Below are 17,183 nucleotides of genomic sequence, written 5' to 3'. Positions count from 1 at the left end.
AGGCGTACAGGACATAAACCGTTGCTCAGTCACCCTTGTCTCCACACACTGCTCACCTCATTTGCTTCTTGTGGCTGTGTGATATTTGTATTCAATCTCCCCAGAACAGACAATGCTCTGTCAATTGTGCAAGCAGTTTGTATTTCAGCGGTTTAAACAGCAATACCGAAACTGGGGCAGCTTCCACCCGAAAAGCCTAGAGGCAAAACTGGAGTTATTTCCATGTAAGAACATGGCCTGCTCTCAGCGAATCTCCGCTCACAACCTGAATGCGTTTGCATTCTTTGCATGAGATTTGGCCCTTTCTCAAGTGACCCTGTCTGTGCCTAGGGAATGGCATGTCTTGTGATCCACATGCAACAAGGTGACAATGCTCCCAGACGTCGGTGCGGATGACGGATGCTGAGAATTAGTGCATACCTGTGCTGCACTGATAGATAACTGGGAAGGGGCACATTTTATGATAAGTGAAGCGTTATATTGTGAAAAGAGTCTGTCGTGTGCTGACGTTAATGTCTGTTGTCCCGATTCTGTTTTAGACTAAGTAGGAACTAGCTTTAAAAACCTCACAAAGTATTACTGTGTCAACTATCTAAGTATTGTGCCAAAATTTAAGTACAGGGAGGAAAGAAAGAAAGATTCTGAAAATGAAACCATTTCTTGAAGGATCTTTGAAACTCCACAGCACGGCGGGGTAATTTGCTCCACACTCCAGACTTCACTTAACTCCATTACCGCCAACATCTCTCCCTCAGCTTTGATCAGCCAGTGCTGTGCTATGCAAAGTGCCAACCTGCAGCATTGCCTTGCCTTTCTTTTAAATCCTGATCTGCAGAGGACAGTGCTTTTTATTTTATTGTGTTGTATTGACTACAACTGTCAACATTATGACAGATGAAGTCACGTTAGAGAAACATACGAACCAGTTAAAGCATTCAATGCTTTGGGTTCCACACTTGGAAATGCTTGTGATTGCTCATGCCCATTGTGAAATAAAATGAAGCAGGAGATTGTTATACAAACAATAGAGTCTTGCATAACCTGACCATTAAAACATTCCACAAGACCTGTAAAATCCCCATCAATAGTTAAATGAACTCTTACAGAGAATATGCAGTCATGGATAACAAAGCGATCAGTATTGCAGTGTGGTTGGAAGAATATTTATTGTAGGAAAACCCCGATATTTAGGTTAAATTGGAGTATAAATGAAGACATGTTTGTGAATAAAGTGTTTAGGAATATCTAATACAGCTGTGGTTCAATCTTAACTGCCATTGAGGCTCACTGATGCATTGTAACTGAATGCAGATTACATGTATTCAGGGAAACAATGAGTCATTGATTCACTGATTGGCTTCCATTAAAGCAATCAAAAGCAGAGAATTACAATAAATAAATAAATGTGATGTGATGTCTCAGGTGATAATAAAGACGATCTGTCCATCAGTTATCACGTGTGTTTTCATATCCTGTGACCTGGCCCCTCACTAACCACCCTCTCTCACACCCCAGCTGAACATGGCCAAGGATTTGGAGCCGGTGCTGGAGGGATTTCATGAGGGGCCACTCAAATTCCCCCCCACGTATAAGTTTGATGTGGGGACCAACACCTACGACACCAGGTACAGCTAGAGAGGAGAGTGTGTGTGTGTGAGTGATCACAGTAATCACACAAAATAAGCTTTTTGCATTTTCATATTGCAGTAACACCAAAATATACAACAATTTTGAACAATTCAGACAATACCGTCATAAGAGGTGGTGTGTAAATTAAAGAATGCAGCTGTTACCTTGGTTGTTGTCGTCATGGCAGTGGGAAGAAGAGGAAGCCGGCCTGGACTGACCGCATCCTCTGGCGAATAAAGATACCAGAGTCCTCCAGCCCTTCCCAGAATGCCGCTTGGCAGCCGTGCTCGGCGGCAGGCCTGTCCAGTGGGGTGATAGTGACACAACACTGCTACCGTAGCCACATGGAGTACCTAACCAGCGACCACAAGCCTGTCTCTGCCATCTTCACCCTGCAGGTCATTTTTCTTTGCTTCACTCCTCCTCTTCTCTTTTGTGTTTATTTAAAATGGCCAATCATTTCCCCCTTGCCCATCTGTCAGCTACTCTGGGAAATTATCATTATTCCAGACAGCTGTTCAGAACCACTTCCTCTGCAGCTTGGCAAGGATGAATGCAGTAAATACCCATAATCCTTAGATTTAAAAGGCATGTTCTAAAAAAAAACAAAAAAAAAAAAAAACAGCTGATTGAGGTCAGGAGTCTAATATAGAAGAAGAATAAGAACAGGAACAGTCAATTACAGTTTTGGTCACTGAACCGGCATCATGTGACCTCAATGGGTGGCATCAGTGGTAAATATGCTACAATCAGTCCTCATTTAGGAGTTTGTAAACTTAAGTTTCTCTCTCTGTCACCAGTTCCCCTACAGAGTGGATGTGCCCATGGTCACACTGACTGTGGAGGACGAGTGGAACAAGGTGTCTGATGCCATTGTCAAGTTTAGGATGGCTGCCAACTTCCCCCGCAGCTCCTGGGACTGGATTGGCCTGTACAAGGTAACCCCCAGCCCATGTCTCATGGCAAGACTGTTCTTTATTTGTAATCAATTTCTTTCAGCTCCTCTCAGTAATAACTGATAACAGTGAAAATGTCTTCTGACTTAGCTACAAATCTGATTTAGAAAACTTTTCTCTGCCTTTCTTGACTTTCTCTCCTGGTGAGGCTTAAGCATGTGAAGTATTGGGTGAACCCTATTTATAACATGCTTCCTATGCCTGTGTATCCCCAGGTGGGGTTCAAGCACCATAAGGACTATGTGGGATATGTTTGGGCCAAACAGGAAGAGGCTGATTACCTAAAGCAGGAGTACCAGGTAGGGCCTCCAGAGCTTCATCCCAACACCAACAGCGCAGACTCACCTAAGTCTACATCATACACCAGCCTCTCACACAGCGCTTCATCACATCACATCACATCACATCGCACCGCCACACACACCAGTCCTGTCCATCTCCAGCCCACCGCTGCAACAACATCTGCACTGGAGATGACAACTGAGTCCAGCTTCTGGGCAGGTACATAAGAGCCTTTAACCCTAACCCTGACCAGAAGATGGGTTGGGTTGCCATCTTCTGGCTCATGCAACTATGTATGTTTACAGCCCTTTATGAACACTGTAGTTACCACAGCACACCCCAGCACTGACTAGACAAACCCAAATGGGCCACTGAGTCTCTGCACACTAGTACATTACAAACCTGTATCACAGTCCATCAGGACATGCAGCCCAGATACTGTAGACCTTGAGCTGAATCCTCTCGCCAGGTTGTTGTGTGTTTTTTTGTTTAATATCCTGTTGTTTGTTGAGGGTCTTTCACATACTCTCTCTCTTTCCTTGTGGGAACTGCAGTGTTCGGCTGGAGTATATGACTGGGTACAGAATGGCTCCATTAACTCTCTTATTTCCTTGTTCTTCCACCAGTTGGTTCCCCCTCTCTCACACACTCTGTCTCTGCAGGCGACTTTTGGGGAGGAAACTTTGCCCAAGGGCTCGGGGGAGTACATCTTGGGTTACTATAGCAACAACATGAGCTCCATCGTGGGAGTGACGGAGCCCTTCCAGGTCATGACCTTTCTTGTGTGGTTTTTACTTCCTCTTCGCAAACCCAGTCCCACTAACAGGCATTAGACCAAGCCGCTGTAATCACCAATGTAACAGATACATTAGCCTCCTTGCTTATTCATAAACAAAACATTATATTTTCACATTGTACGGAAAGAGTCTTGAAAGTGTTCAATCTACAAATCCATATACATGTAATTGTTTCCATTTAATGTATGTATTTATACAGTTTTTTTAATTATATATTTACATATTCATTATCTCCTCAAAAACAATTTAGTCGAGCCACCAAAGATTCCCTTAAGCACTGAGTGTCTTCTGATATGCAATCTCACCATTTAAACACAGCTACTAAATTTGTGGGGGTGTTTTACTATAAAATGTCCAGAAACCCTCTGTATTTGAAGTGTGTAACAGGATGGACCAGGATGGTGTTGAAAAGGCACTGAAGGACCAAAATAATAAACAAATTGAGTAAAATACAAAATATAAAAAATCCCAAAAGACATCATGGTCATCTTTCTTGTTTTTCCTGCAGATCTCACTGCCGACTTCCAGCCCGAGTGCCAGCCCCTCAGACAGCTCAGACTTCAGCTCTGAGGATGACAGCACCATCGTCCTCTTGCGGCCCAAATCCCGCAGCCCCAGCCCAGGCAAGGCCAAGCAGAGGGGTCGGCACAGTCGCAGCCGCAGCCGCAGCCCTGCCCTGCCCAGACTGCAAGGCCTGAACCTGCGCCCGCGCTCCCGGGAGACCGGTGGGAACCGCAGCCCCTCTCCCCGCTCCAGCGCCAAGAGAGAGCGCCTCATCTCCGATGATTCCCCAGACGCTGTCAGCCCAGCATCACAGAACACCCTCGCCAGCCCCACCACGCCAACTATAGAGGTCAACGCCCCCGAGGCTCCCGAGAGCCTAAGCACTGGCATGGGTCACAGCCCCCCTAAGAGTGCTCACCGTAGGGGGAAGGCATCAGGAGAGGCCAAGGCATCAGGGTTGTGACAGGCCCCTTGTCCCTGGATAAAATGGTAGAAGTAGTTGTTTCTGAGCCAGGGGATATTGACATGTCACTTTTATTTGCTGTGAACAGACTCTTCTGATTTTATTTATGTCCTCCAATGAAGATTTCCTGACAGCGTTGTTTCTTAAATGAGTCGGGACAAAAGTAGGATTTCTGTCACTGTCCTGAGCAGTTCTCTACTGTCTGAACACATTTCCTGTTTTTTCTCCAATCATATTCTCGTATTAGCCTCTCTGCTCTTCATTGTTCTCTCCTCAACCCATCCCTCTCTTCCTCTTGTGATTAGAGATGGGTCAACTGGCCCCATGACTCTAGAACAGTTGGAAAATATCAGGTTCAGACATTTGCCTCTGAACACACATTTGTCAGTAAAGTTCAGTAAACACTGCAAAATTTGTTAATTTATCAAGACATCTCAATTAATTGACTTTTTTCCTTTTGTTCACCTCCTGATGATATGAAAAAAGGATATCGGCATTGTTTCTGCTATTGGGTGACACAAGGAAATAGTACTGTCTCTCAACTAACAGTATTACTATGGAAATTAAGAGTAAGACTATGGAAATTGATCACTCCCTTATCCTAGCAATGCATTTATTTAAATGCAGTCAGTTATTTAAATTTAGTTAGCAGCCCACTGCATTTGGTCATAAATCTGTGTTTCAGAGGCAGGTTGAGAGTTGTGTCGTGAGTTCAGGTGTGTGGATGATGGGGCGTAACACTTTCTCTCTCCTGTCACCCTTCTTTAGCTGCTGAGGCAATAGTTGTAGATTTGGTAATCACGGTAAACCCAGGTACAGTTTCTCCCTTGACCAGACGTTCAGAGTTGTGTAGACTTTGTGTAGATCTGTGCTATTGTGCTGTAACTCCAGTAAGTCTCATCCACTGTGGCAAATCTACATCATCTCATGTTATCTCGGGCTGGTCACCCGCTATGCATTCCAGCGGGTACAAGTGCTCTTTCCTTAGTGTAAGAACCAGACCAGAAAAACACAGGGGGAAATAATAATGTTTTAAGCAATGTTGTATCTCTTATAACTCTTAAGATTAAGCAATGATTAGTAAAAGGATATCATTCCATTTAATTTAGTTTCTATAATTGGTTCATTTTTTAATAAATTATGATAAATAAGCCATAATAATAAAACAAAAACGAACATATGAGGGAGCTGTTAAGTTAACACCTGCAGGTCCCAAAATATGCTTATTTCAGTAAGCTTGGCAGATTTTGGATGAATGGTGGTTTAGGAACACAATTTTCATGCCCTGAATTTTAATTTTGAGACGAGCTCAATTTGTAGCTTAGCTGGTCTATGCGCCTGCTTTTTTTTTTTTTTTTTTTAAGTGTCTGTCTGTGTGTTGTTTTTTTTGCTTCATTGATGTCTTGCAAAAGAAGCTAAGAATGACATGAGCAGATCACTCCAACCAGTGTCCTCTTCTGAGTGTTACATTTTCCCATCAGCCCACAAGTTGCTGTGTGCTGCTTGACAAGTGGAGATCAGTAAGAAGTGGGAGGACCTGGTGATCTTACTCAAGCTGATCCTTGGCACAATCCCAGCCCATGACAGAGGAAGGCACAGAGTCCAAACAGCGGATCTCCAAACTGTATGGCTCACCCTTCACTTCCAGTTATGAATGTCAGGGTCAGTCAATCAGTTTCTAAAACCTTGCAAAAATCACAACCTGAAATGCACTGTTCACTGTTCATAAATCTCTTCCCTGTAGGATGGGAGGTTCTTTTTTATTTATATTTTTATTGAAGTGAATCATGGGTATCATTTTTTTTGGAATGCAGAGGTGAGCTTGTACCAATTGACTCTTGGAGACCTGCAAGAAGTTTTCACAACATTGACCAAATTGCTCTGCGTTGTTTTACTTCATATAGGTGCTATACTGCACCAAGTATTGACAATGAGTATGTGGACTATTGAAGACTCTAAATTTTAGTAATATACCGTTTTTAACATTGTGTCAAATTCACTCATAGCACCATCATTCGAGAGGTACCAATTGTTCTCCCTTGCCACTTCATCTTCAAGGTGGCCATGTTTCTGTGCCAAGTCGTCCCTGGGTATTCTCTCTCCCTTTTCTCTACAATTGTACTGTGCAGATCTGTAGGGCTACTGCATGGCCAGACCATATCTGTGCCTCCCTGCCTTTTCTTTGTCTAAAAGAGCACCTTTGGATCCAGTTACTGCAATTATTCAGAGCTTTTCCATTTCTTGGAAAGACTTGAATGTGATGCCTCAGGTGACTACAAGCTGGATATAATTTACATGAATCTCTTTCATATGTATACACATAGGTAGACAAGGCTAACCATTTCAGTACTGAGTCTCGTAGGCTGGAGATGACCGGGTCCCCAGTGTGGTAATGGAGTGGGTCATTCTCGTCATGGGCACTGCTCTGGTCTGGCTAGGATCAGTGGGGTCTATGTCGGTCCTCCAGTTGTCACCTAGGCTCAGCTGCTGGCTTCACAATCACAGTGGTCCTTTTTTCAGTCAGTGCTGAGTCTCAGGTTCTTTAAAAGTGGGATTTATTTGGTCTTTATTTTGCTCTCTCCCCCAAATGTAGAGAATGCACTAATGAGAATGTCACCTGATGGACTGCATCTGTGTAGTGGACTGTTCAAATTGGATCCGCTTTCAAATATCATGAGACAATTACTGGGTGATTAGAAATCAACACAATCATTGTTTCTTGACAGCTTTTATTTATTTGATTTCATTTGATTTATTTTGTTAACTATGTAATGTGACTGAAACTGTTTCGACCAGTATGCAATCTGAAGATCAGTGCCAGTGAAAAGTTAAAAATAGTATTTATTTTGCCATTACCAAAAAGAAAAATCGAATCTGTACATACAGCTGAAGTCGTTTGTGAATTATCTGTGAATTCTCACACCTTGGTGATGTGAAATTCGTGTAAAATGTGATTTCCATAAGGCAGTAGCAGAGTGCTGGGGCTGGAGTGTAAATCGGTTGCTCTCTCTCTGTAAGGCCTAGGCTGTTCTGTTTCGCTAGTGAACATGTGTATCATATGATTCTTCCCAGGGTAACCAGAGGTGGTGTGCACAGTGTGGCCCTCACCCATAATGCATTGTGCAGTGATGCCCATGTTGTGGAATCAATGGTGCTTTCAGACTGTCCTGCTGTTGATCCACTTTTGTCTCTCCTTATTAAGCTGAATAAAATTCCTCTTCAAGCTGTGAACTTTTGTTTGTTTAAGTCTTGATTATTATTTAGGGCTAGACCAAATAAAATGTCCCACCCGCAAAGAATTTTAGTACAGGAGAAGGCAAATTAAATAACTTGAATCAGTCTTGCACACTCTTTCTCTCTGTGGTGATAAATCATCATACAACTACTCAACTGTAATGTGTCAAACTCATACTTGCTGGTCTCTGAAAGCTTATCTCAAAGGCCACCATGCTGGCTAACACAGAGCACAAGCACTTTGAGTAAGTCAGTCACTTTTACAACCAATTCATTTACCAAATAAAATTCTCTGGATCAGCGTGACAATGTGGAAGGCTCCACAAGAGGGAGCCTGTGGACTTTTGAGACACAAGACCACGAGACCTGTTCTGTTCAGAAGTGAAGGCCTTTGAAGCCTAGAGTTGAGGCTTTGAGCTGTTGTGAGCCTTCTGAATATTTCCTGTATCTGCTGGGCTAGGGATTCAGTCTCCTGACCACCTGCCTGTGAGTCACACACTCCAGTCCTGCAGTACAGGAAGTTCCCCTGTGGGGTTAATGTCTCTGTACATGTTTCTTGACAGCAGGGGTCCCCCTTGCCTTACATATGGGACAGTAAGTGAATTGCACTTGCAGAACTTGCTGTTAAGGTCAGCTTGATTACTTTGTGCAACTTAAATTGTTCCATCCCCCAGTTTGATGTTGGTGTTTACTTTTAAATCATTTTCTGAAAGATTAACATTTGGCCCACTAAACTTTTACTTTTACTGTTGCACAACTGGCTGGCAAGCCTTATTGGTAGCTGTTCCTGTATACAGCTTTAGGTTTATCACAGATTTAGAAAAATTAGTTTTTCTCTGGCAGTTGTTAGTGACATTATACCCAGTAAAGGAGGCTTTGACCTTGATGGTCAGGGCTGGGCAGTGAAAAAGATTAATCACTCAATACTATAACACATAATGCATACTGCAGTGTTATAAAAAGGTCAAAATAAATTGTTTCTGGTGCGCTGACCAATAATAACCCATGATGTTCCATCAGAGGGAGGGGTCAAAAGTTGAATAAAGTACTTTACATAGCAATACATTAATAACCAAGGACTAATACTAATAATTTATTAAATTATAGGTCAACATACAATTTCTGTAGGGTCACTCAGTTTTCTGAGGTAGGGTGTAATTGAGCATGCTGACTGGAAATGACCCAAACTGACCTACAGCAAAACCCTTCTAAATATGGTGAGAAATGTGTGCAATTTGATTTTAGGTTTAGGGTGCACCTTTTACACATTAAACACTAAATGTCACCACTTTTACCTGAACGAACTTTGAAAAGTGTGTCCTGTGAGTTGCTTTGCATAAAGGTACCAAATAAAAACACTGTAATAGTTATTGATATGTGTGTATACATTTCAATATTGTAGTAATATTGGATAAGCACTGCCTGTAACAACCTCCTTCACGTTTATTGCAGTTTGTTTTTTTAGTGGGTGTTCAGTCTTATGCATCATCCTATTCAGAGGGTCACGTGACGCGAGCCCAAAACAACGGGAGAAAAGACAGCGGGAGAGAGGCGATGGGAATGAGAAAGTGGCCGTTTTCCATTTCAGTATAGCTTTTCGAGCTGTCAACGTAAAAGAAAAAAAACAAACAAACAAACAAAGAATAAAAAATGCACTGCTGGGTGTAACATCCACAAGTACTGATCCAAAGACGTCCATGCGGAAACTCCAGCTGTCTTCCCCGGGCAGGCCTGCCTTTTCTCCGGCACGGTTCCACAGAGGAGGCGCCTGCAGTAGCGATCATCGGGGTAAGTCCTCGGTAATTGTTTTCTTGTCTTGCGAGTTTTTATTGGACTCCTCATGGGCAAATACAGTCGTACAAGAACCGGACATTAACACAACTTTGCCACGTCAGAGTACGTTATGCATGGCATGCTTATTGTCCTAAAAAAACAGTTTGCATTTGTTGGGGCTGAAACGAAAGACTGCGCATGCGTGACTTAGTCACGTATCCCTGAGCTTTTGTTTCTGTGAGCCACGAATAGTCCGAGGTTTCAAAATTACAGCTGGCCGCCGAGGTTTTAAATCAGAGATCATCGCTTCATGTGAAGTAAGTGCGTCCCAACTAGAACAGTTTAAGTCAGGGTATGTCTTTTTCTGTTTTGATCCAGTGTGTCTGTGCCATTTTGTGTAGACACAATTGAAAATCTTGGAAATCTGCTTGGAACTGCTTTAGAAACGTCTGTTCTGGTCAGTGTCCAGTGTCCGTTGCTACAACATTGTGAGAACTGCCTTTAAGTTTAAGGAATAGTGGCGTCTGTATACACTGTATTTGTACATTGAAAAACTAATCTTCATATACTGACGTTATGGGCTGCTGTGGAAGTGTGGTTTAGTCCATTTCAAATACTCAAACAGCAGAAGCCCAGGTGTCATGCAGAAGTATATGCGTATATTAGATATAAGTGTGTGTGTGTATGTATGTATGTATGTGTATGTGTGTGTGTGTATATGTATATGTGTATATATATATATATATATATATATATATATATATATATATATATATATATATATATATATACACTCACCTAAAGGATTATTAGGAACACCTGTTCAATTTCTCATTAATGCAATTATCTAACCAACCAATCACATGGCAGTTGCTTCAATGCATTTAGGGGTGTGGTCCTGGTCAAGACAATCTCCTGAACTCCAAACTGAATGTCTGAATGGGAAAGAAAGGTGATTTAAGCAATTTTGAGCGTGGCATGGTTGTTGGTGCCAGACGGGCCGCTCTGAGTATTTCACAATCTGCTCAGTTACTGGGATTTTCACACACAACCATTTCTAGGGTTTACAAAGAATGGTGTGAAAAGGGAAAAACATCCAGTATGCGGCAGTCGTGTGGGCGAAAATGCCTTGTTGATGCTAGAGGTCAGAGGAGAATGGGCTGACTGATTCAAGCTGATAGAAGAGCAACTTTGACTGAAATAACCACTCGTTACAACCGAGGTATGCAGCAAAGCATTTGTGAAGCCACAACACGTACAACCTTGAGGCGGATGGGCTACAACAGCAGAAGACCCCACCGGGTACCACTCATCTCCACTACAAATAGGAAAAAGAGGCTACAATTTGCACAAGCTCACCAAAATTGGACAGTTGAAGACTGGAAAAATGTTGCCTGGTCCGATGAGTCTCGATTTCTGTTGAGACATTCAGATGGTAGAGTCAGACTTTGGCGTAAACAGAATGAGAACATGGATCCATCATGCCTTGTTACCACTGTGCAGGCTGGTGGTGGTGGTGTAATGGTGTGGGGGATGTTTTCTTGGCACACTTTAGGCCCCTTAGTGCCAATTGGGCATCGTTTAAATGCCACGGCCTACCTGAGCATTGTTTCTGACCATGTCCATCCCTTTATGACCACCATGTACCCATCCTCTGATGGCTATTTCCAGCAGGATAATGCACCATGTCACAAAGGTCGAATCATTTCAAATTGGTTTCTTGAACATGACAATGAGTTCACTGTACTAAACTGGCCCCCACAGTCACCAGATCTCAACCCAATAGAGCATCTTTGGGATGTGGTGGAACGGGAGCTTCGTGCCCTGGATGTGCATCCCACAAATCTCCATCAACTGCAAGATGCTATCCTATCAATATGGGCCAACATTTCTAAAGAATGCTTTCAGCACCTTGTTGAATCAATGCCACGTAGAATTAAGGCAGTTCTGAAGGCGAAAGGGGGTCAAACACAGTATTAGTATGGTGTTCCTAATAATCCTTTAGGTGAGTGTATATATATATGTATATGTATATATATATATATATATATATATATATATATATACATAATAAGTATATTTATAGTTGTCATAGGCACACACATAAACTATCATTACAATGTCAAACATTTTCTCAGTTTATTTGGGAAAACCTTAAGCACAAGTGCAGTGTGTTACATCAGAATAAATGCTAGATGAATGCACTAGACAATACGTTGATTTATGCAAGAACAACTCTACAGCATTGGTCCATGTCCCAGATACACATCAGCCTATCCTGATCAGTTCTTACGTGATAGTGATGGTCAGTAGAATTCCCCAGAAGCATGGATTTTATTTTGCTGTTGCCTTACACTTTCACTTGTCTTTTTTTATTTGTATTGATGCCTCCTTTCATATGTAGATCAAGATAAATTGTGCAATATCTGAATCTGTAGGTGACTTTATTGGTTTCAACAAATAAATAAATAATGAACAATGCTACTTTGTTATGGAGAGGTCTGAAGCATGGCATTCTTTATCACTTGATCAGAAGTAGATTCCTGAAGAAATGCAGATGTTTACCAAGACCAGTTAAAAGTTGGTAAAAGATTTAGGCTGTTCTTGAGTAAGACAAACACTTACATTTTGCAGTTTTATCAATTCAGAGATTTTCAATTTTTCTCCTCCAGGATTCACCAAAGCAGAATATGTCCTCCCTGGCTTTCCCTGTTCAGGAGGGACAGGGTGTATGACATGGAGTTTGGCCATGTGAGCACATTTCAGGAGGTATATTTATAAGGTAACCAATTAATTATACTAGGTCCTTGCAGACATTTCTCCTGAGCATATCAAGGCAGTCAATTGGGGGCTCATCTCTGCCTAAATTAAGGTTTAAACTACATTTATGGTTAATTAATTTTACTCTCCCCAGTATAGGTGAATCAGTATTGTGGTGGGAGTTGTTCTAGTGTGTCTATGGTCAGCCACTTTAGCAATTTTACAATGGTGCTGAAAAGGTTAGGATGACAATCTAAGAAAGGGGAAGCTCATGTAGGTCATACACCTGGATATATTTGTGCGGTGGGGGTTGTAAGGGTTTTTAAATCAAATGATTGTACTTTATTAAGGCAGAGATGGACAAATCCCCAAATTAAAAATGTTAGCCAATGTCTAACGGGTTAAAACAAATGAACCAAAACAAAACAAACACCTGTACAGTTCCTGACAGTGTTTCTTTTACAAGGACACTGAAAAAGGCTTCAGACTGTTAATGTATGGGAAAGTCACTAATTCAAAACCGTCACCACCCATCTCTGAGGTTCCCTGGCCTGAAGCAGTGACAAAGGCTCATTCTTTGTTTTGCAGTTTGCCAGAGAATGTGTCCTCAGAGTCTTCATTTAAGGCTAAAACTATTTAAATTAGTTCTCTTTCAATCTGGAAAATAGTTACCAAAATATTCTCCGGGAAATTTTTTCCTCTTTCAGATAACCCAAGGTTGCATCCACAACCAAGAACATGATCTTTTTATCTCCTTAATTTAAGAAATGTCAGATGTCTACAGTTTACAATTTTGACTGTACAAGACAGGTGCTTTATCTTTCATTCAGACCCCTCTGCTCCTGTTGTTACTGAGCCTCATCATACATACCTGTAACAAAAGCCTGTTCAATTCTGTGAAATGTTCATGTACTAACGCATGTCAGGGGGTTTCTTTGATGTTAGCAGACCCCAGTGTATTCAGGTTTCTATATAGGGCCAAGCAACTGTTTTCTCACCGTCATTAAATACATTAATCAAAGTATATTTTAGCCCATGGACAAACTAACTGTGTTTTAGATAATGCTTACCATACTAGCCAGGCAATACAGCAGGATGTACTATAGAGGTATCAGTTGTATTACAGATGTGTAAATTGTGCTGTCAAAATGACAGAAAAAAACAATGGGGTGAAAGCGATACTTAAAAATAGAAAGATTGCACTTCAGTCTGTTTACTTAAAATATATATTTTTGGCAGAACTGATTTAATGAGGACTTGAGTGGAATGCTTTGGTGAAAGTGTCTTTGTATTCTGCTGTTGATTTGTACATTGTAGTGGTGTTGTCACTGGGGTGAGTCTCTTTAAAACCATTCTGCTGGGCGTCGCCACTCACAGCACAAGTATAGTTTGCCTACTCTCAGTTTCTAATGGTTTATTTTTTCACTTTCAGACACTGAATGGATGTCCGTTATGCAACACTTTCGACTGCTGGCAGCCCAGATTTATTCCTACACAACGGACTCCGGGAGAAGGATTTTAGTCACTTATAACAGATAATGGTGAGTAGACTAATCCACTGGGGATTTGTACAAAGCTCTTTTCCTACTATACCACACAGCTGACATGTCTGATTTTATTGTATAATTTCATTGTTGTATAATACTCCGGGAAAATAATATTTGTTTCTTGTTTTGTGACAAACAATGATATTCAAAACAAAAGTATTTGTGTTGCTTTCAGAGTTGCTGAAGGTGGAATCATGAAGCTGAACGAGCGCAGTGTGGTGCACTACGCCACCTGCGACTCTCCCCCGGACAAAACCGGCTTCCTCTACAAGAAAGGAGAGCGTAACACGGCCTACCACCGGCGCTGGTTCATCCTGAAGGGAAACATGCTGTTCTACTTCGAGGATAAGGAGAGCAGGGAGCCCATCGGCGTGATCATCCTGGAGGGCTGCACGGTGGAGCTGTGTGAGTCGACCGAAGAGTACGCCTTCGCCATCAAGTTCGACTGCGCCAAGTCCCGGCTCTATAAGATGGCGGCCGAGAGCCAGGCTGGCATGGAGTCCTGGGTGAAGGCTCTGTCGCGGGCCAGCTTTGACTACATGCGGCTGGTGGTGCGGGAGCTGGAGAAGCAGCTGGAGGAGATGCAGGCGGTGCAGGGCGGCCCAGTCAGCGGCAGGGCCCTCAAGAAACAGGCCGGCCGCTGCAAGGCCGCCCCCTGCCCCGCTCCAGGCCCACAGGCCACATACACCCGTTCCCAGCAGGAAGAGGTGCTGCTGCTGCCCAATGCCGGCGGGAGGGAAAACGGCGTGTGCTGGAACAAGAACGCCACACAGCTCAATGGCAGCTCAGACTACGCTGTCCAGGGGTCTCGCTCCCTGCCGTGGGAGAGCACAGGCAATGACGGATTTAAGCCCCCCCCCGTACCCCCCCGGAGGAAGATCACCACAGGCCACCTGACCTCCTCTCTGGAGAGCCCAGTGTCCCCGGGCACCGTGTGCTTTTCCAAGCTCCATGACTGGTATGGCAAGGAGATCACAGAGCTGAGGATTGAGTGGCAGCAAAACAAGTAGACCCCACAGAGTTGTTTGGCTCGTTTTTAGACTAGTATCTTAAAAAAAAAAAAAAAAACTATTGTGGGATATGGAAGGGTGAGCAATAGTGTTACTTTTTCCTTCACTTATTACAAGTTTACTGCAGCATGGAAAGAAAAATCACAATCCACTTCCTCTATTTATAGGAGTGGAAAGAAGGTGTATTATCACATGAAAACTGGTCACTTCTTCTGCCTGCATATTGGAACTGTTGGATTTTTCCCCCTATAAAAGAAACCTACCAGTCAGAAGTAGCAAGGTTATGTTTAGCTTCATACAGAAGCTTTATTATTATTATTATATATTAAATGTAGCATTAATGGCCAGCCCAGTGCAAAAATTGCACATTAAACATCCACACTCCTTATTATTTATTAGGTTTGATTTAATTTGCTGTTTTTAGTGCACACTATGAAATGCTCATTTAGCTAAATGGGCTGAGGTGCTCCATGCCAAAAGGTGCCTTTTTGTCCCACCAAAGCCACATATTGTTTTACATATTATTTGTTGTGCAACAAGGGTTGATGCAGGGAAACGTTAAGCCAGCAAACACACAGAAATGCTGCAGCTGAATAACAGCTGAAACAACACAGAACTGTATGTGAAGTCAGCAGTATCCACTTCAATCATAGCGCTTTATATTGAGATTGTATTTCTAGTGAAAAACTAATTAATTGAAGGGCACTGTGAATTGTAACAGTCATAAACCCTATTTCAGAACTGTATTCAGTGCTGGGGATTGTATGGGTCTGACTCGGAGGAATTAACACTTCATTTTTAATTATATACTGTATTTCACCCCTGTTTTATAGTGTTAGTTCACCTTGACGGTCAAATTGGACTGTGGGTTAGTCTAGTCTGTAGTCAAAGGCCATTCAGAGGCCTAACATACATGTATCTGGGGTACTGTTAATTCCCAGCCTCCTAATGCCAGGAATACACTAAACCAGTTTCATAATCCTAACATCGGTGATTCTCTCACATTAAACTACTGTCTTTCCTGTAGTTTTTTGTCTTGCCATCATAGCGGTGCACACTCTAGACCAGGGGTTGCCAAAGTGCGGCCCTCAAGGATGTTTTATGCGGCCCCCCACAGTCAACCCTCAACCCCCACTTTTCTGAACCTTTACTATATTTTTACACTTTCTGAAAATGTTCCGTTACAAATTGCTCATGTAATTTGGGGGAAAATAATAAAACAATAATTAAAGTTCATTAATGTTCCCTAACCAAAATGTATAGGATATAACAAGGTATGATTTGGAACATATTTTGTTTTCATCGGTGGTTCATTTTCTACTGCAGCCCCCCATCCCATGCAACTACCGGAAATTGTCCCTCCATCACCAGACATTGTCTGTTGTTCATGTGGCTATAACACCAATACAAGTTCCTAGCAATCATTGTTACAGTTCCCTGTTTCTGATAAAATAATTATTTACCCCCCCACACATAATAGATGCATGATGCAATAGTTGCACCTTTCACGCTACAAGAGCATTTTAGATTTTGTGCCACTAAAATAAAAGGACTGAATTGGTAGCCCTTGGATGGCGGCTCTGACCCGCTCACATTAAATGAGCGTCGGTGATGGTCAAGCGCCCCAAGCAGGCAACGACAAGGAGATTTTGTCTCTGATCTCAAAAACATGTCAGTGACCAGCCAAATCTGTGCTGAAATTGTCTAGTGTACACCTGGCTTTAATGTGTATCTCGTTCAATCCACCCACTTGTGCTGAAGATACCTGATGTCAGAGGCTCAATGCAATGTGTTAAATGCAATGTGCAGCATAAACCCAAGGTTTTGGATTTTTTTTTTTTTTTTTTAACACTTTTGTAAAATAAAAGTCATGGTACGTAAATAAACTGTTATAATAATCATAGAGAAATATAAATCTGGCACATACTCTAAGTATTGTTCCACTGGTGCAATGTAATGCTTTGAGGCTGATTCTACCAAAACTTCAATATATAAATTTGTAGTTTGTAGTTTTAATCATCATGTTAAAAGGAAAAATGAGCCTCGAACTCTTGATGGGTGTGAGGAACAGGTGTTCATATAAAACCTGCAATCATCTCCTTGTTTGTATGCAGTATTTTAAAAGCTGCATTACATTTGTTTTATGTATTTTATGTGTATGCTGTGCTTTGCGTAGAAACCTGATGTATGAATGTGCTCACATGCCAATAAAGACGACGTTTTATGAA

General features: G+C 42.1%; 2 protein-coding genes across 6 annotated transcripts in view; both read left to right on the top strand.

The window, feature by feature from the left end:
• The window catches only part of inpp5jb (inositol polyphosphate-5-phosphatase Jb), a 43,063-nt gene extending 35,201 nt beyond the window's left edge, over positions 1-7,862 (top strand). For 2 of the 3 annotated variants that reach the window (XM_066689305.1, XM_066689304.1), the window contains exons 8-13: positions 1,516-1,625; positions 1,817-2,027; positions 2,430-2,567; positions 2,801-2,884; positions 3,494-3,634; positions 4,173-7,862. In XM_066689305.1, coding sequence (XP_066545402.1) covers positions 1,516-1,625; positions 1,817-2,027; positions 2,430-2,567; positions 2,801-2,884; positions 3,494-3,634; positions 4,173-4,631 — 1,143 coding nt within the window. In that variant the 3' untranslated portion in view covers positions 4,632-7,862. The remainder of the gene's footprint in view (positions 1-1,515; positions 1,626-1,816; positions 2,028-2,429; positions 2,568-2,800; positions 2,885-3,493; positions 3,635-4,172) is intronic. The other variant, XM_066689306.1, reaches the window with a different exon arrangement.
• A 1,493-nt stretch (positions 7,863-9,355) lies between these two features.
• LOC136712681 (sesquipedalian-1) lies at positions 9,356-17,183 on the top strand. Of its 3 annotated transcripts, none has more exons than XM_066689400.1 (4): positions 9,357-9,653; positions 12,311-12,420; positions 13,831-13,939; positions 14,121-17,183. In XM_066689400.1, the coding sequence occupies exon 4, from the start codon at positions 14,140-14,142 to the stop codon at positions 14,953-14,955; it is 816 nt and encodes a 271-aa protein (XP_066545497.1). In that variant the 5' UTR covers positions 9,357-9,653; positions 12,311-12,420; positions 13,831-13,939; positions 14,121-14,139; the 3' UTR covers positions 14,956-17,183. The 3 variants fall into 3 exon arrangements, with proteins under 3 accessions (XP_066545499.1, XP_066545497.1, XP_066545498.1); XM_066689401.1 differs by lacking the exon at positions 9,357-9,653 and adding an exon at positions 9,681-9,955; XM_066689402.1 differs by lacking the exon at positions 12,311-12,420 and having other exon boundaries at positions 9,356-9,653.

Source organism: Amia ocellicauda, chromosome 17 (genome assembly GCF_036373705.1).
Source record: "Amia ocellicauda isolate fAmiCal2 chromosome 17, fAmiCal2.hap1, whole genome shotgun sequence".
Taxonomy (NCBI): domain Eukaryota; kingdom Metazoa; phylum Chordata; class Actinopteri; order Amiiformes; family Amiidae; genus Amia; species Amia ocellicauda.
This window is presented reverse-complemented; position numbering and strand designations above follow the sequence as displayed.